The following is a 26,649-nucleotide window of genomic DNA, read 5'->3' as shown; positions in this document are numbered from 1 at the left end:
TTATTTTTGTAAATTTTATTGTGAAAAAAAAAAAAAAAAATCCAACTGCTAAGATCAATATATATATTGATACAATGTTAATGGCCAGTAGTTCTGTTCAGCTGCAACTGTGATTCTTGAACAATATAGCTGGAAGTCCGTAGTTCATCAAACCTCCTGAACAAAGACGGATTAGAAAAAAAGAAAAGAAAAGAAAAGAAAAAATTGCCGTCTCCGAAGCTCAGCTAATCAGCTTGTTGCGTAAAAAAAGATTTCTTACTCTAAATGAGAGAAATAAGAAAACTAAAAATACAAAACTTTGGTCAGCTTCCCTTGATCGGCTGCTTTCAAATTCATTGCAGCCACAGACGGCAAAAATAATCAAATGTTTAAAAAAAAAAAAGAAAGAAAGAAAAAAAAAATCTACAAAAACTGGTTAACCTTGCTCCTAATGAAAAACACAAGCATGTCATCAAAATAAGAACGTTAACCCAGTACTCACATTTTGTGATTTGCTTATATTGTAGCTGAACCTATGCTCTGAAGGCACGTCAGCTTTTCTGCCCTCCCTTACTCAAACATTTTACATTTACAACAAAAACAAGAGAACACACCGACCTTAAATACAATGTTAATCAAAAAGGAAAAAAACAAAACAAAAACAAAACGGAAAAACAACTAGACAAGTTTAAGAGTACTGTGTAACAGCGACAAAGGAGTTCCTTCATCAAAGCGCTGATTTGCCCCCTCCCTGTCTGATCCCGCCCCCTTAAATGAAATGTTCTTTCCCCCAAAATTCAGACATACACTGCCCCCAAACAACACACACACAATCTGTACTTTGTACTCTGCAGTTTTCATTTATGTGTGGATATGTGGTGTGTTCCGTGTGTGTGTGTGTGTGTGAGTGTGTGTACGTAGTAGAGTGGCATTGAGGACTAAGGGCGAGCTAGTTTAGGTTCGTGAGCCTTCAGTGTCCCGACGGCGTCCTTCACTGCGTGATAAATGATGTTCTTCACCTGAAGAAAACGGGTCAAAGGAGGAAATGTCAAATGCTGGATGACCAACACCGCAATACGTGCGCGAAACACGAGTAAAACCAACCTGTAGCTTGTCTTCGTGGTTTGTGTGAGTCGTGGAAAGGTGTCTGAACTCCTGCGTCAGTCTGAAGCAGTGCCTCACGTGCTCAGGAGACACAAAGTCCTCCGCCACCTTGATACAGCTGTACAGGTTGTGTACCTGATAGGAGCACAGCAGGAAGAGCGGCTACGTTACTGAAAGGGGATGCGCCTCAAACTGTTTGTTGCTCCAAAAAAAAACAAAAAAAAAACTCTGAGACGTCATGTTGTCTGACCTGGTGTGGCGCTCCGGCGGGGATAAACACGGCGTCGCCGAGGAACTGCACGATGGCCCACCCCTGGACGCCGTACTCCTCGTACAGTCGGCGCCGGAGCCTCTGGTCCAGGTACCAGCTCTGGTCGTGAATAGGGTCATGGTCTGGAGGGTTCTCTTGACCCTGCTCTTCTCCCACCTGTGACACGGGGCAAAATAGATACTGTTGAAAAGCTTTTTAAAAACAATAAGTGTTTGATATTTACTTTATGATCATTTAGTCAATAGAGTGTCTTGAGGAACCAGTGGGAGCTGACCTTGCGGAGTAATTCACGGATCTTCTCGGCGTCCTTGGCTGCGTAGATGTGCCACAGAGCTCCGGGTTTCTCTTTCCCCTCGTGCACCCGTCTCTTCGTCATGTCGTCCACGTCGCCCTCCTCGATGGTGGTCATGACCTCTGAAGAACCAAAGAGGAAACGGGACAGAGACGTACAGAATGCCAAACGTCCATCAGTAGGATCTCTACATACACGTTTTTACATCTGAGTTCTTCTGTCCGATTCTACAATATTAAGAGTTTTTAACTTTAGTTCTTAGCGATTCCTTGAACTACGGCTCCAGTTCTACACGCTGGACCAATCGCAACTTAAGCTGATTAAGAGGGTGAAATCCACATTTACTTTCAGAAAAGTATTTAGTGTCCATTCGTCGGATTTTTGGACAAGAATGGTGCAGAGACGTAGTTCTCAACTGGTTCCTCCTGACCCAGTGGGATTTATCAGGCAGTGCTAAGTGAGTTTAAGCAGAGGCCTCTCAATAAATTACATTATCGTGTTAAGTTTATTCCAGTAATTCATTTCAAAAAGTGACATTATTATTATTTGGTGTGGTATATAAGCATTCCTTTCAAGTCATTTTATTTATTGTGGGTTTCAGAAAACGTGAGCCCCAAGTTCAATTCCTCAGAAAACGTTGAAGGTTTTTAATATAGAAATGCTATGACCCTGTTAGAACAAACACAATCACTGGTTGAATGTTAACAGCGTCCGAAATGAGGACAAGACACCGACGGTCAGTGTTTCAGAAACTCCCTGTTTTCAGCATCAAAGCACATTAATGGATAGTTCAGTGGGGGGGAAAAAAAACTAAAACTGATGGGACACAGAGGCAACATTACGCAACCTTGATGGGATTATTGAGCAGAAACAATTCTTCAGTTTCTTGTAGTTTACCAAGGGGAGAGCTGCAGCTGGATCCACAGCATCAACAACCAGCACATCAAAATACACATCTTGTTCCGATTCACTCCTGAACCAGAGACGACGTCGGAGTCACCTCTACTAACCGAAGGACAGAAAAGCTGGGACTGTTGCTGAGAGGCCCAAATGTGTCTTTTCACGTGACCGACAGTATTTGTCTGTCCAGATACTGTTTAGAGCAGCATTGTGTGGGTTGTTTGCGTAAAAGCAGCTCTCTTTTAGCCACAAATAAAGGATACCGGTTACAATAAATGACACAATTTAAGCAGGTGTAATTGCTGTGGGCAGCTTAAACATCTGATTTTGTTAGAAGTGTGACAGTTAAGCAAAAGATGTTTGTGCTTTCATTAAAAAGAGGAACATTTATAGCAATCTTTAATTTAACAAATGTTATCCCATTAGGAGTTTCAGGAGATCTATGACCTAAAAAAAAAAAAGGTACTCAAAGTTCTCCTGTGGTTCAGACTGGAGATCATGTGTGCCACTTCAGGCATTAGCTACAAAAAAAAATATTGGTGATTTTATTTTCATTTTGTTGCACTATAATAGCGCTATAATTTCAGTTTCAAATACAAATGTTGCCTTATGTTAAAAATCATATTACAGAGCTCACATGTCGAGGAGACACTCCTAGCTGTTTGTGTTTTTAATGCCATTATGTGCTCCGTCTACGAGCAGAAATGAAAACTCGTAAGGGGATTCGATGTCGACATCGACACTAACAGCAGCAGAGGAGAAGCATGAGGCGGAGGAGCAGGAGGAGGAAGATGAGGAGGGAAGAAGGAGAAACACGATGGATGCCTGCACAGACTTTCTGCTTGGCCACAAAAAATAGTATTTGTACAAAACAAAAACAAATACTGTCTGAGTGACATAAAGGCATCACATAACGCTCCAGTGGTTAGTCTGTGAAGTAAGATTAAAACGACTATATGTCTTGAAGATTTGTCAAATATATATACATATATACTACATATATACATGTATTCTGTGGCCAGACCAGTTGAGAACCACGAAGGCAAAAAGAAAAGAAAAGAAAAAGAAAAAAAAAAAGGACAATTTACAGACTACACAATCACATTTACTCACAACGTTCACATCCACAGGTCTACTCTTGATTTCTAGATGAAGCTACAGCCTGTTAACGTGACATTTTGACTGAACAATATTTTTGGAAAGAAGTAAAAACATTTAATTTGAAATTGGTGAGTAACAATGGCCACACTGAAGAGTGTTGTGGCTTGCACAACCTGATTTGGGGGGGAAAAAATAAAAAATAAAAATCAGGTATCGGGAGTCTGCAGCTGGCGAGTAACTGGTCCGGATTCATCAATTATCATATAATAAACTTCATACTACCTATCAGACCATCTGTAAACAGAGTGATCTACCTTTTATTTCTGCCAACATCCAAAGTCCATCTTTTGATGTATGCGAGTGTGGTGTTTTTGTTTGTGTGAAAAAGGTTGCAAGGAAACAAGGATGCCAGCTCTAGATGCCCTTCGTTCATACTACTCTCCCAGTCTAAGGGCCAGAGCACTGTACACCCACAGTAATCAGCAAGAGAAAACGATCCCACCACAGCAGCTACAGAACATCTGAAGCCAGACCAGTTCACTTAACTCGTTTTGCAGTGAACGGGAGTCGAAACCCAACCCCGAAAACTAACATCAACCGTAACCAGAAGCTCGGGAAGAATCTCAGCGTCCGCTGTCGTTTGCCATAGTGAAGGTTGCACATCACACAGAAATTTACAGACATGCAACAATACAAACTGAGGGATGAGTCCCGGTGCTCTGGCCCCCTACTGCACAACAATACAGGAGGATGGAGCGCAGGTGTGAAAAGGGGGAGTTAGTTGAGAAGAAGGGCATGCTACGCAAGTGATACAACTGAAAGTCTACAGACCTTGGTATCCAGAGTTTTCCGCCTCTGTGAAGGAGAAATTTTACCACAATGTAAATAAGTGAGACCCACCGGAGGGTGCCTCCAGTGTCCTTTCCAAGCACATTAAAGCCTGGAACCACTAAATGTTAAAATATCCCCAACAGTGGATTTTATTACAATTCCAGAAAAGCTTTTTTTCAAATACACATAAAATACCATTTTGTGTATTTGGCGGGGGGGTACTTTGAAATACTGTAGAATCAATTCTGTTTGCAACATATTTTTAAGCAACAAGCATTTTCTTATTAATAGTTAGTAGGTCAGCTGTGGTTATGGTGTCTAGTAACTAAAGCAGTGAGAGTGTCTGTGTGGGGGGGGGACAAAGAGTCCCCCTTAAGTCTACCGACCTTGCTCCTGGTTTTCTTCTCCATGAGGAATGCCGACGTACACCATGACGTTGACGGCGTCGGACACATCCAGATGGAGGTTAGTGGTTCCGACCTTCCTGTCCTCGGTCGAAATTAAGCCTGCAGACATTGGGGGAGTTGAAGGAAGAAAGGAAGACGGTGAAAAGGAACGTACGCTGCACAGAGAGGAAATGTCACCAGGCGGTCGTTTTTACCATAGGCGTTGTACATCTTTGGTCCGAGGTCAGGACGCACGAAAAAGTTGGGCAACCGTGAAGCGAGGTTTAGACGGCCGTCTCTTTTTGTGTACTCGGGCAAAGGAAGATTGTCCATCAAATCATCAAACCTGGAAAAAAAAGGAAGGTGGAATATCTTACTAAGTTAATTGTTTTACTGAAACGTGTATTAGCTGTTATACTGTCTACTGTTCTGCAATATATATATACATATATATATGACATTTATATTGTACTAGTTATATAGTTTCTATCAACTAGAAAGAAACCTCTCTACCTTTAAAAATGTTGCAGTGGTATCAAAATTATTTTTCTCAGTATGAGTTTCAAAGTTAACCATCATGACAACATCAGTCAGAACTTCTCTGAACCGAATACAAATAATTAATGATCACTCAAAGTAGAAATGCTGAAAAGGGTCATAACTATTAAAGGAAAATCAAAATCAATGAAAATCATCATCAGCAAACCCAAACTTTACAGCCACCATGAATTGGAAATAATCATTTACTAAAAGTCAATTTGCATGGCAATTTTTAAATGAACAAAAATTCTAAAACAACTACTAAAAATTAAAATTAAAAAAATTAAATAAAAAATAATTTTTTTTTAAATAAAATTTTACATATTCAAAATTTCTGGAACTAAAAAGCAACACAGGTTTGGTTTCCTCACCTTGTGGGCATCATGTCTCTGAAGTCTTCACCTGGAGGCCAGTCCTTTAGTTTCAACACCATCGGCCTGCCGTCGTTGTCCTGCAGCCGTTCTGCACTCGGAGGAGACATTAAAGACATTGAGACAACGTCCACTGCATGCTTTACCTGTCCTGCAGGTAGTTTTAAACTGAAGTACGAGGAAAAACAAGTTGTACTTTTGAACTCACTGGAGATCGTCTCAAAGCCGTCCCAGAAGTCTCGCACCTTTACATCGGAAATGATGGCACAGTTTCTGCAGTTGACCAGGTCTACGTCCTGGTTCCCAAACTCCTCGCTGAACGCCTCGGGCCGCCACAGTTCGGATTTTAGCCGCTTATGTATTCCTGACACCAGCACAGGCTGGAAACGAACCAAAACATATCAAGACGACACGTCAGCCCGTCTTTCGCCAACAGGTATTTTACACTCTGTGATTCGTACCTGCCCCTGCTTCCAGCACTCTCTGAAGATCTTCCAGTTGTTGCTGTTGCTAGGATCCTGCAGGCAGAGGAGTCGCCCATCACAGAGCCAAGAGTGTGAGGTATGTGGTTCCAAAACACTAAGACCCATTACGCCGTCTTTACGGGCTCCCAGCACTCCAAGTTCGCCGCCTTCGGAGGTCACAGAGCGCCGGCCCTCTGCTTTCTTGGTCTCCACAACAGAGGCGATGATGTGGTCCAGGATGTTTGGTAGGCTGCTCTTCGTCTTGTCGCTCTGCATCGTCAAATAATAATAATAAAAATAAAAAAAAAATTGCTTTTTTTTATGAAGGCAGGACATTCGAAACATTATTCGCCAGTAGGTGGCAGTGATATTTTGCAATCTTGTAGGTGGCGTTTAAAATTAAAAGCATTATTTTTGCACACAAGGAAAAACAATGAAAACCTGGACATACACTTGATGAGGTAAAAACAGAGGGGAACGGTACACTGCTCTCTCCAGGCCCCTGAGACAGCTTTCCCGGTCCAGAGTTGAGCAGGTCACGGAGGCTCGACCCCTCCGGTTTGGACTGGGTCATGCTGGGTCCGAGCAACAGGCTGTTGAAGAGCTTCGGACTGGAAGCAGGCGGCTTTGAGAGGGCACTGAGCGAGTCCAGCCCAAAGGGAGGCCGGCTTTCTCTACTCATCATGGCGCGAAGTGAGCCGGATTCTGGAAGAAGAGGGTCGTTAAAACCGAAGCCGATTAAGGATTTCTTTATCCGACTCCTGGTTCTGCGTTTCCTTTTCCTACGCACCCTTGGTGTCATCCTTGGCTTTCTGTGTGGCCAGGTCTGCCAGCCAGTGCAGAGCAGAGCTGTTGCCCTCTCCCGATGGACGGGCGTCCTTGGCAGAGGACTGTGTGACAGTACATGGAGTGGATGTACTAATAACAGAGTTACTGGTACTACCCACAGTTCCCCCACCCCCGCTGTCTGAAGGTGTTGCCGTCTGCATGCTCTCTGTTTTGATTACTGACGTTTCTGCCTCTGGTTTTGGAGTAGTGCCAGCACCAGATAAAACTGTAAGGCCACCTCCGCTGCTGGACGTAGACTGCTAAAATAAACAAATACAAAATAAAAAAAAAGATGCATTCGAGTTGAAATATTTTTTAAAAATTGCAGAATAAAACAAAACAAAACAGTGGGAGAAGGCAACACAGGATACCTGTGAAATCCCATTGGGGGCGGTAGGTCGGACTAGTGACTTTGTGTGTCGACTAGCACAGGGGCAGTTGGCTTTAATACCCCACTTTCCCCTTGCTGAATGCACCATGTCACCTATATTATAAAGAGCTGAAGCAGAAAGACAAAAAAATCAGTCCTTGCATCTCTTTCATACCTACAAGACATGATATTTACGTAATAGGTTTATAATGTGTGAAGATGCTGATCATTCAAACACCACTTTACGACTTACTCAAACTGACTTTCTATCTTCACTGTCCTTTGGGATGTTAAAAATAACCTACTATAAAATACTCAGGTCTACTGGGATTATGTGTCTTCAACAGACATGTTGCAGGCTGTTTGCTTTACCTGTTCCTGGTATAATTTGCGTTGGCATGAGGTTTTGAGGCTCGTGAGGTTGGCCTTTGGCACACTTTAACCAAGAGAAAACCTCGTCCTCTGGGGTTTCGTCCACATCTAAAAGGAGGTTCGCAGAAAAGTCAAGCAAAGCAAGAATATCGCACAAAACAACTCGAGTGAACGTAACGTTTGTTCCCAAAAACTCCAGTTGATAAGCTACCTTCTCTTGGCCTGTTCCTGCGGAGCCGGTAGCAGTCCAGGCACACTCCGAAGCCGCACTTGCGGCAGACCCAGTGGATGTTGAACAAGGTCGTCTCGCATACGTCGCACATTTCTCGAACGCCTCGCACGGCGCGTTTCCACGCCACTTTCTCTGAAAAACCACGGGGGAAAAAAAAACAGATTTATTTAAGATCGCAGACAAATCAAACAAGAGGACAAAACCTCAAGATGAGGCGTGAGACGACTTTCAGACTCACGGTGAGGTTCCACCATCATCATGGCCTCCTTCTCAGACATCACCAACTGACAGAACTGGTCTCCCACGTTGGCCAGGATGTACTTAGACGTGTCGAGGTCAAGGCCTTCTTGGACCGCCGGCGCAGGTAACCAGAGACCCATCGCCATGTTATCGCTCTGCTGAGGACTGAGGAAGCCTTCCACACGGAGTATACCTTTACGTGTGAAAGCCAACCTGGGTGACGGCAGGAAAAACAAACTTGAAATTTAGTCACAAGATGGAGGAAACGGCGTGCTGCTATCAAACCACTTCGGCCTCACCTCCTGAAGTGGAAGAAGCGGCAGGCCACGTTCGGGTCGTCTTCATCCTCGCTGTCTTCCTCCGTGGTTCGGTACTTCCGATAGCGTTCCAGGCGACACTCGCGGCACTTGTGCAAGTGAGGAGCCACGCTGATGCAGGAGCCGTCCTGGAGGAAGGACTCACCTGACTGCTTCAGACGGCGCACTTTGCTCTGGTCTTTCAGCACAGACTGGCCCACTGGAAAACACAACGCAGCGTTAACCCTATCGCCAACGTGGCTTCCGATAAGAATTTACGAAAATGACTGCGATGGCACCTTTAAAAGACTTGTTACGCGGACGGCTCTTGGGAGCCACCTGGACTTTAGATTTTTGCTGGATGGATCCATCCTTAGCAGGAAGAGCAAGCCCCAGGGGGATCTGATCTTTCTCCAGGCCCTCCTCGTTCTCGCTGAGGTCCGACAGGTCGCTGTTGGTGCTGGAGTCGGAGTCGCGCTTGGATGACTGGCTTCGATCTTCGAGGCTAAACTTCTGTGGTTGACTCTGGTCGAACAAAAGAGCCGTTTCCTTCATTTCTCCAGAGCTGCTACTTCCCATCATCAGACAGCCCGACGTAGAGGTCGGCATCTCTACGACTTCTTGGTCCTTCTTTGTCATGGCCATCTCGCTCTGCAGAGTCTGAGGAGGCGCCGGTGTGGTGGAAGAGCTGACCGAAGCCGCGGCTGAGGGCGCTGTGAAGCCGGACGACAGAATGCCTTTAGGCGGCTCCGCCATAGTGAACAGGTTAGGCTTACTGTCAATAGAGCCACCCAGAGTTTGTGGCTCAGTCCCAGAGAGGCCAACAAAAGGTGATGGCGAGCTTTTATCTCCATAAGCCAGGAAAGGATTAGTAGACTCTTTAGAGGCCTGCAGAAAAATGTTCTGGTGGATATCTGAGGAGTTAAAACTGGACTGTAGCCCTAAACTCCCTTCAGCAGTTCCGTTATTATTGTTGTTGTTCTTAATAGCACTTTGGGCTCCAGAGGCCATTCCAAGACCACCAATCGTCAGGCCAGGGCCCCGTGCACCTGCAGATGCGCCCTGGAAGGCTGATGGTATGTTGAAAGCACCATTTCCCAGAGGATGGGCCTCAGGCACTTTGGGCTGCTCGGGCTTCTTCAGCCCTTCAGTAGAGGCTGCAGGCCTGAAAAGAGCCGCCGGCTCTTTACTCAGACTCTCGGACATAGCAGTGAAGTAATTAGTGTCCTTGGTTTGAGTCTGACCGGCTGTCAGAATGGAGCTGGTGCCAGAATTCTGGGTCATGCACTGAAAAAAGAGGTTCTGGTCCTGCGGAGGTCGGGTCTCGCTCTTGGCTCCGCTGAAGCCGAAGCCGAAAGGCTTGGTGGTGTCGAGGGAAGCTGTGGTGGTGGTGGTGGCGGGAGCGCCGTTGGTTTGGGAAGCGACATCTCCAAACACCGGAGCCGTGGGGGTCGCCTGAGACAAACGGAAACTAGGTGTTGTTTTAGAACCCTGGGAGTGAAAAATAAAACCGTGAATTAATATGTTGTAGTTGCAACTACAACGCCTGCAGTTCCTTGGAGAAGCATTCATGTCCCTTGAATCTTTCCTCACATCAGGATACTACTGCTTAAAAACTGCAACAGTTATATTGATTGATTAGAAATAAACAATATTGTTCTGATTATTTTCTTTTTGTATCTTTACAGCCTTTGGTCATTTCATGAATTAATGTTCTTCATCATTTCAAAATGGAAAGAGTGAAGCATAACCACAAACCTGCCCCGGTGTCATCATCACCAAAATGACACATGGTGGCGGCAGCGTCATGACAATACACTGACTCTAATCACATCACCTTTATATGTGTTCGGTTGTGTTGGTATTCCTCATAAAAGCCAAATAAAACACCCTGAACTTCATGGCCACACTGAGAACCGGTAAAGTTTAAGGCATATGAATGCTTTTCCAGGGTAGCGCAACCGTACAGCCAGCATTAACCTCATGGAGCCGCTTACCTCTGTCTGGCCTCCCCAGGTGGGAGCTTTAGAACTGAACCCCATCGACGAAGATAGAGAAACGCTGGGTCTGCTGTCCTGCGCCCAAGAAATGGTGACGGGCCCCGGGGAGACGAGAGCAGCTGATTTAGAGAAAGCCGACTGGGGGGCATCCTCTCGGTCCGGCTGGGGGGACGGAGAAGCCTTTGGGGCTGGAGCACCATGGACCAGGACTGGCATTTGCCCCAGTGAGGGAAAAGATGTGGTTGAGAAAGGGGAAGGGGCCGGCTTGAGAGGGGGAGGGTTGGGCGGGTGAGAAATGCCGCTGGTGGAGTCCGCCGCTCCCTGCGGAGAGAACAGGCGCCCGTTTTCTTTGACGAGGGCGGGATACAGAGGCGAAGGAGCATTCGGGTGGTCCAAGTGAACCGAGGAGTTTGTGTTGGGAGAGGACACGCTTCCTGGAGGAGAGGTTCCCTCTGAGGGGTTTCCGTTTTTGGTGGAGCTGCTGACTCTTTCAGAGTCTCCGGCCCAGATCCCAACGCCTTCCTCCGGAGCCTTGCTGGAGTCCCCGCAGTTTTGAGTACCTGCTTCGGAGTTTCCTGCTCCTTTAAACCGTTTCAAGTTCAAGTCGTCGCCGTCCTCTGAGGCAGTCCTGCGTCTGCGTCCGTCTCCCTTCAATGCTTCGCTGTCCTTCCTTCGTTGTCCATTGTTACCAGGCTGAGAGGGACACAACGGGGACATTTAGTTCTTCACCTGGCAAAACTGGATTCAGTAAACNCACACTGAGAACCGGTAAAGTTTAAGGCATATGAATGCTGTTCCAGGGTAGTGCAACCGTACAGCCAGCATTAACCTCATGGAGCCGCTTACCTCTGTCTGGCCTCCCCAGGTGGGAGCTTTAGAACTGAACCCCATCGACGAAGACAGAGAAACGCTGGGTCTGCTGTCCTGCGCCCAAGAAATGGTGACGGGCCCCGGGGAGACGAGAGCAGCTGATTGAGAGAAAGCCGACTGGGGGGCATCCTCTCGGTCCGGCTGGGGGGACGGAGAAGCCTTTGGGGCTGGAGCACCATGGACCAGGACTGGCATTTGCCCCAGTGAGGGAAAAGATGTGGTTGAGAAAGGGGAAGGGGCCGGCTTGAGAGGGGGAGGGTTGGGCGGGTGAGAAATGCCGCTGGTGGAGTCCGCCGCTCCCTGCGGAGAGAACAGGCGCCCGTTTTCTTTGACGAGGGCGGGATACAGAGGCGAAGGAGCATTCGGGTGGTCCAAGTGAACCGAGGAGTTTGTGTTGGGAGAGGACACGCTTCCTGGAGGAGAGGTTCCCTCTGAGGGGTTTCCGTTTTTGGTGGAGCTGCTGACTCTTTCAGAGTCTCCGGCCCAGATCCCAACGCCTTCCTCCGGAGCCTTGCTGGAGTCCCCGCAGTTTTGAGTACCTGCTTCGGAGTTTCCTGCTCCTTTAAACCGTTTCAAGTTCAAGTCGTCGCCGTCCTCTGAGGCAGTCCTGCGTCTGCGTCCGTCTCCCTTCAGTGCTTCGCTGTCCTTCCTTCGTTGTCCATTGTTACCAGGCTGAGAGGGACACAACGGGGACATTTAGTTCTTCACCTGGCAAAACTGGATTCAGTAAACCGACCACAATATGGGTATTTTTGTCCACATACACAAAGTAAAAAAAAAATTATAGAGAGAGAGCATTAAGAGAAAGATATATAAAAGTATTTTGTTCAAATTTTGGAACAGACCCAAGAAGCAAATAATTAAAAAAACATGCAAAACATAAGTTTAAAACTTTATGCAAAGAAATAACCAATATGGCAGAGGCAGCACTCCGTACAAAGAAGAAGCGAAAGCAGAGCTGACTTCATGCCGTAGAAAAGCTTCCCAATAACACTAATGACAAACTTACCTCCTCTTCTGCTAGCATGACATGTATCACACGAGGATCTACCATCTGCTTCTCTTTTCCCTGCAGGGGAAGAAAACAGTGTGAGATCCTTTTGCAAATTAACCCCCAGCAGACAGTCTGGCTGGAGTCAGGCTGGTTCTCAGGAGTCCTTACAAGAAATCAAAGGCTTAAAACTAAACATACCCTAAAACACAAGGCTCACTTATGACAATTCTTTATGTCAAAACACAAATAGTTTGAGTTTGAAGAATTTTCTATCTTTTTTTTTCAGCTGCAATGCTAACCGTTTTGATTGAAAGGTAATAATTATATTCGGTTTTTCATAAATATCAGTTTGGAAAAACTATTCTATACGTGATTTACCTCTCAATGACAAACCTATCGGTTAAAAGGTTCAGTTTATGACAGAAAGAAAAAAAAAAGTACTGAAAGACAATCAAAGGCGCATTTGAACTGAGGCAACAACATGTTTTGAACAGACAAAGACCGCAAAAGAAATGTTTGTCCATAGTCTGAAGCAAACTTTTACAGAAAGCAACTATCATATCACCACAAACAACGGTCAGGCACGGTGGTGGAGGGTTGATGATTTGGACTCATTTTAGCGCCATTTTGGTGTCCTCTGTAAACTAAAGGATTTGCAGAGTTCAATGAGATTCACTAAGTTTAGTAAAAATGTGGATCGTGTAACAAGCAAACAATCCTGCAGATCCAAACTATGGCAGACAGAAAATGTTTTGTGTTGCAGTGATTGTTGAAGCTCTGAATAGCTTCGGTTTTAAAAGCTTAAATGGACTAATTGTATTTTTCTACTTCGTTTTGCTGAGCGCGACCAAAAGACATCGATAAATCTTAATCAGAAAAATTTAAAACAACAACAGGAAAAAACCTGAATTACAAAGAATTTAAAACCGGCTTTACCGTGAACGTGTTCAGGTGCGTTACCTTATCCAGCGTAATCTCCATAACGTGCGAGATGGGGTCGTGCTGCGAGACGTGTCCAAAAGCCCAGCAATCTTCAAACTCGGGCTGGTACACGCGGACTCTGCGTCCTTGGATGGTGAACGAGCCTGACAAGAACGACGAGATAAAAATGAAACAACAATGAATTCAGGAGAGAAGGTTAGTTTTACTCTACAAAACTCCTTCGCATGCCATTTTGCCATTTTTTTTTTTTTTTAGTTACTTTGAATGTTTCTATGAAACCAACACATGATTCTCAAGTTTTGCAGTGTGATTAAATGTTCAGTGATTAAAAAAGAAAAAGAAACGGAATGAAAATAAATTTCCCAGTTTCTGCTGAAGACAAAGAAACACTAGCATTTTTGTGCCCTGAATGAAAACCTCAAATGTGTTTAACAGGAATGGCAATTTTTTTTTTTGTGTGTCCAACAAGTAGCCCGACTGGTTCTGCATTCTGCACGAGGCGTTGGTGAGAAGCTCATTTAAACGCATGCAAGGCTTCAGACTAACTACTGACACTAACATTACTGGTCTTCATCACAGAAACCTCAACCGTTTTTAGCAAATCCCAAAAGAAAATCTTTCATTAAAGCAAAAATAACATCTGAAAAGTACTGCTTTGTGAAAGAAAAAAACTTTAAATAGAGATGACAAATAATTGAAGCGATCAAGTCGGAGCACCTGGCCGTACTGCTGCTTGTTGAACTTCCTCAGTGCTCGTGTTTCACATTCGTCACTAGTGAAGTTCGTGTGAACCTGCTACTCCTTCCAGCTGCCATGGCTGAGAACAAACACCATTTCTTTCTGTGCAATAATTTACAAGAATCTGAATTTAGTCTTGTAGGGAGTTAATCGTTAGCTTCTTTCGATCCGAGACGAGACCCAACTTTATCCGGTAATCAGCAGTTTTACAAATGGGCTGATGAACAAACTGCTAGCCGACTGAGTTGTAGTAGAACATGCATTTAAATAAAAAATAAAATAAAATAAAATGCCACTGCACCATCTCCAAAATCAATTATGCAATGTCATTAAAGTGCTGCAGTCACGGAGCATGTTTTATTTTTATTTTATCGTTGGGGAGGGGAGATGAGGGAGGTCAGAGGAAAAAGGCTTATCTTTTGTGAGGCAGATTGTGTCTGTTGCTGCTCATGTCTCTTGTGCATGCTCAGTTTTATTTTCCTTTCCATTCTGGGCAGGTTTATGTGGTGTGACAGCATGTTGTTTGAGTCGGGAGGAGGGAGTTTAACTTTTAGATTTCAGCGTGGCTCCGACGTCTGAGATCTGGTGTAAGGAGTCAATCATGTACAGGTTGTCCAAATTGAACAAATCCCCGCAGAAATGTTCTGAACTGCATGATGCTGTTGATTAATATTTCTACATAGTTTGATTTGATTTAACCATTTGCCCAATTTAGTATGTGAAAGCAAATGTTTAGAAAAATCATCTATAGACTTTTTGCAATACAATTATCCATAAAATAAAAATCTAAAACAACATGAAAACTTTTTTTTAATTATGTTTTTCACCCCAATTCATATAGTGAGGACATCTTTTATAGTCAATATGTCACCTCATAACTTTAGCTGATGCTCTGCCCACCAATAAATACCGACTCATCTAAAGATTGAAAAAGTAGGACAAGGTTTTGACACCTTTTAAATTGATTTCATTTAGATCCCATAGAAAACATTTAAATTCAACAACAGCAATAACCTCAGATGTGCCTTGAAGAATCTGTATTTAGTTTAGGATTTTTCAGTCCTAGACTCTAAAACATAGATGCACTAAATTGGCCAAAGAAGTTGTGAAAGAACCCTCAGCCCTCCCTGCTATCCATTAAACCAACAAAGCACTGGCTCGTTTAATGATTTGTGAACCATGCATACAATAAAACCCAACTATGGTTTGCACTCAAAAGTCCACAATTTTTTATCAAACCTGGAAACCAGAGTCTGGGAAAAGTGGGATTTTGAAACAGAAAACGAGCAGAAACGTAGTTTTTACTCACATAAATTATGATAAATTGGTGCTTTCAATTTAAAATGATATGATTGTATTTTTTCCCCATTTCATTCACCCTCAGTCTGTAGTCAAAAATATTTCCTTAATTGCCAACAATGAAACGTGTAGGCCTAGACGCCGAAGAGCCTTTTAGACTATAAAAAAGGCTTTCTCTGCTACGCAGGACATTCCAAGCGTTCAAAGGATTTGTGCAGCTCAGACCAACAGCTCAATATGCAAATTACCTCTAATGTGCTTCACTGAGTCTAATGACAAACATAACCAGCATTTTTATAAACCTAATAACGCACTAACTAATGGAAAAAGCTAAGCACACAGTCAGTCCTGCCAGTAAAAGGAATTTAAAGTGATTTTGCTTATTTTGTTTTTCTGGAAACGAAACCAATAAGCAACGCGAGTGGAGACTAGGACAACTGCCGAAGATTAAATTAAACAAAACGGCCCCTCGTTTCACAAAAGAATTTAACGAGAGCAACATTTAGAAAGTTGAGAATAATTACCAGCCCCTCCAAACAAGGTCCTGTAACGCGTCATAATAAACGCATCGCAACCGGGCCAAATCCTTTTTATATTTGTGCCCAAACGTTATCGCTCCGCTGTTCAGACGGAACGACCCGGAGGCCACATCGAGCGCGAGTTTGAATCCTACCCTTCCTGAAGATCTCCTGCAGTTTAAAGTCGGTGTGCCAGCTGGAGAAGGCGGACAGCAGAGACGGTTGCTCCAGCAGCACGGGGTGTCTCATGTCCTTATCAGCCTGCACAAACACAGTTAGTTAGTTATGGAACACTTAAACGGTTTTTATCCTCCAGTTATATTAGCAAGTCACAGCTTTAATATTAGTACATGCTGAAAAACAACATTTTGTAATCAACCATTAATTGAAGAAGAAAACAAAAAGAGAAAGGTTTAATGTAACTCCCTTGTTTCTACCCCCATCAATTCCAGATCACAATACAAGAAATGCTCACCTCAAATCTCTGGAAAGCTTTGTCATCTGGCAAAAACTCAAAATTCTTTGTTCCAAAGTACTCCACGGGAACCAGGGATCCCAAACCCACTCTGTCCACCAGCGAGCGGAAAGCCTGCACAAGAAGAGAAAGAAGCACTTAGAAAATCCTCACTGCTCAAACATAAGCCAGAAAACGGTCAACATAAACTGAATTTTAAACCTGCTTTCAACTTTCAACACCTTCATTTATTAAAAAATGTCATCTGTTTGGAAAAAAATGAGATGGAAATTGACTTAACTGGAAAAATCTGGTCATAATCTATAGAGATATTGTAATATTTGGTGGTTAAGAAAAAAAAAAACACTGATTTGAAAGTAGATTTTAAAATAAATAATTGCCATCTGCTCTCTGCTTCATAGCGAGACGTGAAGTAGAGAGAAAACATTTCTGTTTTCTGCTGCACTTCAGTTGCTCCATTCGTTAGCTTGCCAACGTTGCTCTCTGAAACTAAACTCGTTTATTAAAAATAAATCAGTTTGTTTGACCTTCTAAGTTACTGTCATAAAACGGTTTTACTTCTACAGAAACGCACACCACATCGATTGAGGTCCCAGCTGACGACGTGTAACCTGCGTCTCTCAAGATTCCAGAGCGACAGTCCAGATTTGGTGTTTGTTTTTCTCACTTTAAACTCAACACCAAAATCCAGAGCAAGCAAAACCAGAAAAGCCTTGCCCAACCGAGGCAAAACCGGGACTTTTCATGAGTTTAGATTTGGTAGCGATAAATGTTTTTGTTTACATCATACGCTACACTAAGTCGTCCGTGTTTGAGGAAAGCGCTGCAAGACCCCGTTTCTGTTTCCTCCGTCTATTTAGCCGTTTGTAACATTTTTTTTTTTTATAGTGTCCTAAGGATGATGTGTTTTATTTTCAAAGTGACTCGACCGTCTGAAGAGAGGTGAGCAGCAGCATAAGTAAGCGTCGATTAACATCTATTGCGGCAGGTCAGGTGAGAAAAGCAGATTTTTATGGCTGGATTTTATGGATTTTTTTTTTTGGTTTCCATTGTTCCATTTTTCCATTCCCCCTTGTGTAAAAGCAATGTAAAAATCCTGAAACGCGATAAAATAACTTATTTTGGCTTGTGTAATAAACCCGGTTTGTTTAATTTCTTTGGTTTTCAGTACATCTTTAGCAAGTTGGCATTAAGTGACTTATAGTAGACCTGATTCTTGCTTATTGATTCATGTTGCATTGTTTTTCCTTTATAATCTTCAACTAAACTCAACTGTTAATGTGTAGTGTCGATTTTAACCCTTCATTGTCAATCCTAAAGAAAAAAAAAAAGAAATTAGATGCAGTTCTTCTCATTTTAACTGTAACTACAAACTTGATGCCCTTCAAAGAAGTTTTAATAGGTTGTGAGACTTTGATGGCTATACAAGATGTCCTTCTTTGCACAGACTGTAGTTATTTTATTTTCATTGATGTACTGAGGGTATTTCTGCAAAAGTCTGAAAAACTTGGCATTTGTAAATGAACAGCACTGTTGTCAAGTGAATGCTTCCGTCGTGTTGAAACAACAAAGGCAACCGAGAGCAACTGAGGCTATAAGACATGCAGGACAAGGTGTCTCCTGTTGTCAGGGCAGCTGATAAGACTTGAGAGAGCATTTCGTCTGCAAGGTCGTGCTGAAGCCTAAAAAAGGGAACCATCACTACTTATGGAAGCAAATATTTATGTCTATAAAAACACTTAAAAATTTGAGATCCAAGCTGCAAAGTTTGCTTCGTCTTTGCAAGCGCCAACTCCACCAGCGGGTGGAAAAACGATTTAAAGTGTCATTCTCTTCTAACGAAAGCTGTAAGAACAACAGAATTAGATGATTGTTCATTTCAATGACACATATTTTAATAAGCTAAAAAATTAATGAAATTATCAATTTTTAATTTTTTTCTTTGTTTTACATTTGTGCATTTCCAGCACGCCTGAAAATACGACGCAAAAGGCAACATCCACAAACAGTGACGTATGACAAGTGGCCCTTTAGGGGTTAATTTTTGCTTCAAAGAGACAATCTGATGGGATCCTGGAATGAACTATAGTTGTGTGCAAGTTAAGCAAATAAAAGTTGGTCCATCACTGAATCTTTTCAAGCCTAAAATTATCATCCCGACGCAAAATATGCTGCAGCAAACACAGCTGGCGTCCCCAACGCTAACGTCAGCACCAACGTTGAAATGTTGTTGTTTTTTTTGGTTTTTTTAAAATAAGTTCCATGAATGATCGGGGGTTCCGGAAACACTTAAAAGCTGAATGCGTGTAATAGCACTTTGCACCAATTCAATGGTAAATAACAGATTGAAAACAATAAATGTGTTGTTGAGCTCATATTTCTATTTATTTGATTATTTAGCTGCAAAGAGGGGTTTTGAAATCAAAATGCTGCTTATTTGGTCAATATTGTCATGGTTTTTATTGATTTTTTTTTTTTGTATTTTCTGCCAATTTTATGATGGTCTTATTATATTTACAAAACTTAATTTTATTTTTTGTTTCATCGTTTATCTGCAATGTGATTGTTGTGAAAGACTTTGATCAGCTGAGGTTATTAATGTGCTATATATAAAGAAAAAAAACTTTGACATATCGGTTCTGGTTAAAATTCAATTAGCTGCAAATAATTACAGACCACAAAATTAACTGGGCCTCACCACGTGTGTATATTATATATACATGACCAAACTTCAGCTCACTGCTGCTGGCTCCAAGCTTAAACTTCAAAATGTTATACCAGAGAAGACATTTTAGTTGTAAAACAACTAAAACAAAAAAGCCCAAGTTTCTTCAAAATAAGGATGCTATTTAAAGTCGGACACACGCTTTCTCGAGAAGTGATTAACAAAAAGGAAAGTTGATTTCTTTTTGTTAATCTATGAACAAAACGAAAGCAACTGGGTCAGAATATGCCCGACAAAGAAACAAAGAAAACTTTCCTTCAGCTCAGAGCCAGAGGACACGTCAGCAGCACTCATTTCATTGGTCAGAAAGAGTCGGGTCAACACCAATATGGCAAATGGACTGCCCTCGTTTAGCGCTTTATCAAGACCCCATTTGAATAATTTGTAGCAAAAGTGACCTGAGACAGAACACGTGCTGCGATTTTCCATCTGCAACATGCAGTAGTAAAATAAGTTAGCCGTCACTCTGAAGTGTAATTCATTATTTAATAATCCCTGTGACCATGTGCAAGCGCTACGCAATATGCTACTTGCAAAAGGCACACAACTTCTGCTCCTTCATGCAGACAGGCCACAGGAATTGTCCGTTTTATTGAATTTTAAAGCCCAACATTATTACGGTTCTTGAGCAGTCGCGTCATCCGAAACGCACAACTGTCCACTCACCAGAGCCGGCCAGGGCGTCGTCGGTCCTGGAACTGCACTGACCCTCGTACTGTCACTGGGGCTGACCCAAACGACCGAGTCTTCGACCAACACGGCCTTCACTCCGTCGCCGTACACCTGCACCCACGAACATCGCTGCGATGCGTTTTCGAATTCAAGAAACACCTGCAGTTAGCGAACGAGAAGGACAAGCAAATATTAGGGACCGACGCTCAGTTTCTTATTAAGAAAACCAGAACAAATTTAAGAACATTTCCACAGAGATTAAAAAAAAAAAGAGGGAAAAGGAAGAGATAATTACATAAAAAAAACCCATTTGAAGTTATTTAATAAGGGGCAGTGCATATTAATAAACATATGTTAATAAACAGTTACGTAATTATGCCAGATTTAGTCACAAGAGCTCATTTTCAACTGTAGTCCTATTGCAGGTCGATGGTAAAATAAATGACACCGAAATGCACACACACACACACACACACACACACACACACGCACACACACACACACACACACACACGAGACATTACACGAATTGGTCAATGTTGAAACAAATTGTCAATTATAGAAATATATCTGATAAATTAAGACCAGCAATACGCTACATTTCTCCTGTGAGTTAAATTCTGTTTTTAGTGCATTTCCATTTCCACTTATTCGGGGTCGGGAAGCGGAGGGAGCAGCCTAAGCAGGGAGACACAGACTTCCCTCTGCTCAGCGTCTTGGGCCGGATCCTCTGGGGAAATCCCAACGTGTTCCCTGGCCGGTTAAGAAACATAGTCCCTCCAAGTGAGTCCTGGGCCTTCCTCTGGGTCTCCTCCTGGCGGGATGTGTTTGAAACGCCTCACCACTGCGGTTGTCCAGGAGGCACCCTAACATCAACTGGCTGCTCTGCTCTGAGAACCTCCTGGCTGACCAAGCTTCTCACCCCAAAAGCTCTCCCGTTCTTCATCAGTCAGCGTTTGGTCACGGGACGTTCAAATTCGCGCACACCTGTCATACACAGCTCAGGCCATCTGGGGAACGGCCTCCCAGCAACCCACCTTTCTGCAGGCGGCTTTGACGCTGTAATTTCCAGGAGTTTTTTTTTTTTAGCCATCTTTGTACAATTCTTCGCTGAATAACTACAAACATGTGCAATTCCTCACCATGTCAAACATTCATCCAAGTATTCATTATCATGTCATCTACGGACACAAAAGACGGACAGTGCAAGCAGACTAGTTGAAGAGCAATATCAACATTGCTGTCTTAGTACTTTCTGCATAAACTTCTGGCCAATCACAGGACACTTCCCACAGAGCTCTGTCGAAACAGTCTGAAACGGGCCTGGTGTCGAGAAAGGGATGGTGGGTGCAAGAAAACCAAATGACGCAATTTCTGTCACGCGACTATGTCAACGAGAGCCGATTTCAACACTTTCGAGGAAATATTTACGTGCGCAGACACTGGAGTTCGTCGGGTTCTGCAAATTCAGAACCTGCTACTGGCCTCTCGTTCAGAGACAGTACCAAACTCTTTGTGTTATTTGAAATCAAGTCAAACAAATGTTTGCTTGAAATACGAAAAAGCATTCAAACTGAACACAAACGGCTTTCAAACAGAGTTCTTTATTGCTTATTAAAAAGGTGTCAAATGCAAACCGATCCGGTGAAACTGCACGCTTCGTTAGCGTTGCACGTAGACCGTGAAAAACAAATTGCCAGTAAACGGCAACAAACCGAAGAGAGAAAAGAAAAAAAACTACCAACGTGGGAATTCTTTATGGAGCTCTCTGTCAACACACTTTCATTCAATACTTGCACAATAAATAAAACCTACTAAATTTCACAGGTGTTTTTATTTTCTTATACTTGTCAGCTTATGCCCATGTGTCAAAATCAGCAATGGATGGATATAGCTCATAAGGATTAGACATGTTCTACAGATACTCTTCCATATTACACAAACCTAAACGATAAAATAGTGCAGATGGGATGGAGCAGTCGTTTCTCCACAAAGTTAAATAGATTTTTTTTTCTGTCTGTCATATTGCCTGCAGTGAGTTTTTGCTTCGCATGGAGAACTTTGCGCTAATGTGGTTTAGGCTCAGCAAGCCGAAAGATGGATTCTCTAACAGACTTAATGTTTGTGGTTAGAGACATCTGTGATGGCTCAGACGTCTCTAAACGATGAACAATTTCACTTCTTTTTTTTTTTTCTCTCCCCCTTTTTGCCCGTCTTCTAGAAGGATGAAGAGTAATAAAAATCGATGCTACATGCAACTTCTTTTGATGAAAAGCACATTCCCTGCATAACTGCCGTCTCGGTTGTAGCCATTTTGTGCCAATTTGCCTTTGAAGATTTCTCCTAGACATTTAAGACTGTAAATGCTTAATGTGTGTCAGCTCTGCCTCAAGTCGAACTCCACTGGAACTTTTAGAGTGGTGATTTTCTGATATTATTCTGAAAGCTAGGAGGACACATGTGCACATCCACACTAACCCGAGGTGTTGGGTTTCTGGGTCATGATGTTGATAAACTGTAGTTGAGAGCTGGCAATACAAAATTTGAAAATGGTCCAGCAAAGATATTCTGCAAGACTTCAGTGTGCAACTCATTTTGTTATTTTTTCCCTCCCTCCTCATTTCTTATATTGTATAACATCTGCACACTAACTTCAGTCACTTTGATAGAAATAGTTGGGTTTAGAGTTACACCAATCAATCTAGCAGAAACCAGAGTCTTCATGTTAAATTGGCAAGCTAAAAAGTGAGATTTGTTCCCCCCCCCATCCACGCATCAAAACTAAGAACTCCCACCAAGTCTGTTGAATTAAAACGCATCAACAAACAGCCTGTGCTCTATGCACATTTCTGAGTTTATTACGCTGGCAGGTCAGACCTCGATGGCAACCTTTAAATCTTCGGTATCAGCCAAGAACAGCCTGACTGGTGAACCTCCCGCTGCATTGTGATCTTTTACCAAGACTAAATTTAAAGCCGTACCGGATCCAACTAAAAATAGCTCTGAGTTATTAGGGCTCTGGGATCGACATTCAAGACAGGCCCAACAACTTACAGCTGCTACATTATGGGTTTGGATATGGAATTACTAACAAATTTATAAGTCAGTATAACATTTCTGGATCGATTTACATCAGTACACATGCCACAAGGACAGCGGAAAACAGATAAGCAAAAAAAATTTAAAAAATCACCTTCCCACCAGAATGACTCCTAGTGAACTATAACTCTTTGGTACTTTGAAAACGCATACAGTAACTAGCTTGCGAGTTAAAAATGATTTAATGGTGAAAAGAAAAGCTAAATCAATGCAATTCGGACAAATCTCAGTCACAAATAGGTCGAGGTTAAGTAAAAGCTGATTTTTGCATTTTTGCCTTACAACCTCCTGGGTTAATTTTATTCATTTATTCATCATTTAAAAACAGGCAGCAGAAGGTTTTGCAGAGGAGACACAAAACTAGATCAAAATGTCATTTAACTCACAAATTACGATGTTGAAAAATGAATTTAAATCACAGAAACAAGCAAGCAAAAAAAAAAAAACAAAAAAAAAAACATGTTTGTAGCTTGAACTTATTTCAATATTGTGGTTAATTTCCTAAATCTTAGTCCTTAATGTTTGGTATTGGTTGGCTTCTTTGCCAATATTTAAACCCATTTCGTATTCCCTACCTGCTTCCATACTGTAGCTCTAAACAAAGCTTTTCATACCTACTGACTTATCCGTTGCAAATCAGTTTATTTCCCCTGGCAGGTCAATATTTTACTATATTTTGGAGATAAGTAACCATCCATTGGCTATAAGCGCTTATTCTTGCAGGGTCACAGAGGGGCCAGTCTCCATCTCCAGAGATCATCAGGCGAGAGGCGAGGTACACACCGGACATGTCACCAGTTCATCACAGGGCAACATAGAGACACACAGGAGAACCAACCATGCGCACACACACTCACCCCCCTAAGGACAATTCAGAGAGACAAATTAATCTAACAGTCCTGTTTTTTGGATTCTGGGAGAAAGCCAGAGGACCAGGAGAGAAACCAAGCACAGGAGACCATGCAAACTTCTTGCAGAAAGTACCTAGGCTGGGATTCGAACCCATGACCTTCGTGCTGCAAGGCAAAAGTGCTACCAGCTGCACCAGTAGGCAGTAGGCAAATCTTGCACATAATTTAGTTGCTCATTGTTTTTTTTAAAGACCTTACATTTCAAATCGCTGTGATTCCGATCACCACTTGAGCATTTTTACGAAATGTGACAGACTTTTTTTTTTTTTTTTCTTTTTTTTTTTTTTTTATACTCCTGATCAATGTACAATTTTGCACGTTGATAGTATGACTCAATTTACATTTACACATGGGTCTTCATAAGGTGTAGAAAATCAAAGTTGAACATTTGTCTTTTTGGAACACTCCGTTACGTTACGCTTTGTTTCCTCTAAGCGGTGCGGCTCGGCGCAGTACGCTACTTTGTTTTCATTGGAAAAGCAGTCCATGCAACCGACTCGTACCGCAGCATTCCTGGGTCCCCTTCAGTTGCATGTCCTTGGGACGTCGGTATGGTTAGGGTGGAGCGACTGGCGCAACTCAACTCAGTCTGATCATTGGGAGACAGAAACACAACTCTGCTTGCAACAGGTTTGTCCTTAATACTAGAAAGATGCCACATTAGGTGTTTGGGTTTATGCCCACCTGCCCCAGTCAAGAGTCCACAAAATAGCGTACCAACACGTGCCGCACCGCTTCGTGGAAACGAGTTGCTGTTTGTTCTCCGATCACCGGGTAGGTGAATGTGCTTCTTTCTGCACAGTGACTTAATCCCCCTCTTGCCCCCTCATCTTTTTAGCTGCTATTTTGGGTTGCAGTTTTCAAAATTTCCAACAATAACGCATGCATACGAACAATGTTACCGTACTTCTTTCATTTCTGTTATTAACATAGTCAGAATTTTTTTGTTGATGTTTGTAACTCAATCAAATAGTTGCCAGTAGTGATCCGTCATATCAGCACTTGCTAAACTGGCACACATAAGGTCCAGATTCAATCAACAGTTCAAAATAACTTGTACTTAAATCGCAGAATTTAACTAGAATGTTTAATTCGGGGGGGGGGAGGGGAGTTTGCAAGTTGAATATAATTTTTGTTTAAACGCTTTTTGTTGTTGCTTTTCATGGTGAAATCATCATCATCTGCAGCAACAAACATGACTGACTAACTAGGATAATTACACATCAACTACCTGATATCAATTGTGACAACTAAAAACGTTGAAATTTTCCTTATTGGCAACAACTAAGTGAATATTTTAGAAATTAAGCAACTTATTTAAAGGTAATGTTTCTTCGGTCTCGATGTAGATTCCAAAATTTCAGCTTTAAAGTCTTCTTATTTTAACCAACACACATCGTCATGGTGTCATTAAAAAGTCATTTTAATGCTCTTTTAAAAGAATTTAACATTATTTTTTTTAGAAAACGTGGCTGCCCCATCTATTCCAACTACTAACTTTGGCAACAACTTTAGTGGCAGTTCATCACATAAGATGTACAGCAAGTTGATAGAAAACTGTGTCATGGTACAGCATTCGTCCCTGCATATACTTTTGAAGAAAATAACTTGCACTTTTAAAAGATAAACTTTCTGAATCCTATATTTGAGCAGTGCCATCAATTGTTTATATGATTCTGGATAAGCATTAGTTTGACTTCCCTCTGTCATGTTGGTCTACAACCACCACCTAACATTGGCTCTATCTGCAGTGTTGAATCAAAATGTCAGCGTCGTTCATTCAGATTCTTATAAGACGGTGAAGCCGTGTCATACTAAATAATCTAGGTCAAAAAAACAAGGTGGGAGCGATTTCAGGTTCGCCCCTGCGTGAACTTTCTTCTGGCCTTCAAGAGGACTATCATTAGCTGACGGGCAGAATTGATCGCCTGTAATGGTTGCACAGAAATTATCTGCGATTTACTACAATGTGCTCGACGCCTCTCTTAACTCTGGACTTTAAGTGTTTAACAGTAAATGCTGCAAGGTCACACATAAACATTGCTTGAAGCTAGATATCCAGAAGCTAGGAAAAATCGAACAAAGCAAAGGCCAGAAAATCCCCGGTCTCGATTTTAGCTTCGCCTCTCTGCCTGCAACACGCAGCGGGCTAAGATCTAAATTTATGCAGCAGGTAACGATAAATCTCCCGATTCTGGTGGGTAACAACAAGCTCCACTAAGCGGAATACACATTGACCCGCTTAGCACACGGTGCATTTTAGAAAATGACTGATATTTAGCTTCGCAATACGGAAACGCTTGAATGTAAATACTGACTGTGAGTCCGGCAGCCGTGCTTGTCGTTGTCGCCTCCCCTCCTTCGCTGCCCTCCGGAGCGGCCAGGCCGATGACGCTCACCGCCCGCACCGTTCCTCGGAGCCAGTCCCGGGCCCAGGCAGGTTGTTCGGTCTCTGATCCATTGGCGGGCCTGCTGTCGTCGAGTAGCAAAATAAGACGCTTCCCGATCAATTCGAGAGAGTCCCCCATGGTTTGCTTACAAAGCTAACAGCCCTCAGTGAGCCACCATGAACAGTTGAACTTCTCCGCTCGGGATGGGAACTCAAGGAAGCTAACGTAACAAAAAGGCGAGAAGAAACCAGCTGCGATTGCTTTGTAGTTCACCCTAATGCAAAACAGAGCTCGTTTTGGTCAATGTTCCCGGGGATACGCGGCGGCGGCGGCGGACCGCAAATCTCCCAGTCGAAACGTTTTTGTCCTCGGTGTTAACGCGACTATCCTGCTCTGTCCGCCATTGAGCCCTGCAACAATCAAACGCACTTCTCCTGGT

At 42.8% G+C, this 26,649-nt stretch overlaps 1 protein-coding gene across 8 annotated transcripts; it reads right to left on the bottom strand.

Annotated features, from left to right (window-relative positions):
* kdm3b (lysine (K)-specific demethylase 3B) lies at positions 1 to 26,649 on the bottom strand. Of its 8 annotated transcripts, none has more exons than XM_007548352.2 (25): positions 26,139 to 26,649; positions 19,805 to 19,969; positions 16,414 to 16,527; positions 16,094 to 16,199; positions 13,402 to 13,526; positions 12,457 to 12,516; positions 11,424 to 12,119; positions 8,877 to 10,068; positions 8,581 to 8,797; positions 8,280 to 8,494; positions 8,021 to 8,173; positions 7,810 to 7,917; positions 7,439 to 7,566; positions 7,030 to 7,327; positions 6,691 to 6,944; positions 6,237 to 6,509; positions 5,972 to 6,155; positions 5,776 to 5,866; positions 5,080 to 5,210; positions 4,865 to 4,984; positions 4,479 to 4,502; positions 1,629 to 1,768; positions 1,334 to 1,510; positions 1,084 to 1,218; positions 1 to 998 (listed from the first exon to the last, which is right to left on the bottom strand). In XM_007548352.2, the coding sequence occupies exons 1-25, from the start codon at positions 26,346 to 26,348 to the stop codon at positions 918 to 920; spliced, it is 5,397 nt and encodes a 1,798-aa protein (XP_007548414.1). In that variant the 5' UTR covers positions 26,349 to 26,649; the 3' UTR covers positions 1 to 917. The 8 variants fall into 8 exon arrangements, with proteins under 8 accessions (XP_007548414.1, XP_007548417.1, XP_007548416.1 ...); XM_007548355.2 differs by having other exon boundaries at positions 5,984 to 6,155; XM_007548354.2 differs by having other exon boundaries at positions 7,030 to 7,324.

Source organism: Poecilia formosa, unplaced genomic scaffold, assembly GCF_000485575.1.
Source record: "Poecilia formosa unplaced genomic scaffold, Poecilia_formosa-5.1.2 Scaffold26, whole genome shotgun sequence".
NCBI lineage: Eukaryota > Metazoa > Chordata > Actinopteri > Cyprinodontiformes > Poeciliidae > Poecilia > Poecilia formosa.
Note: the sequence above shows the minus strand (reverse complement) of the source record. Positions and strands in the feature narration are given on the sequence as shown.

Bases quoted from the DNA above. Each gene is read 5' to 3' on its own strand.
- kdm3b (XM_007548352.2), bottom strand. From the start codon at position 26,348: ATGGGGGACTCTCTCGAATTGATCGGGAAGCGTCTTATTTTGCTACTC. The intron at 4,985-5,079 runs GTAAAAACGACC...CAATGTCTGCAG, and splicing joins AAAGATGTACAACGCCTATG to GCTTAATTTCGACCGAGGAC. The intron at 4,503-4,864 runs GTCGGTAGACTT...TCTCCTTCACAG, and splicing joins AGAAGAAAACCAGGAGCAAG to AGGCGGAAAACTCTGGATAC.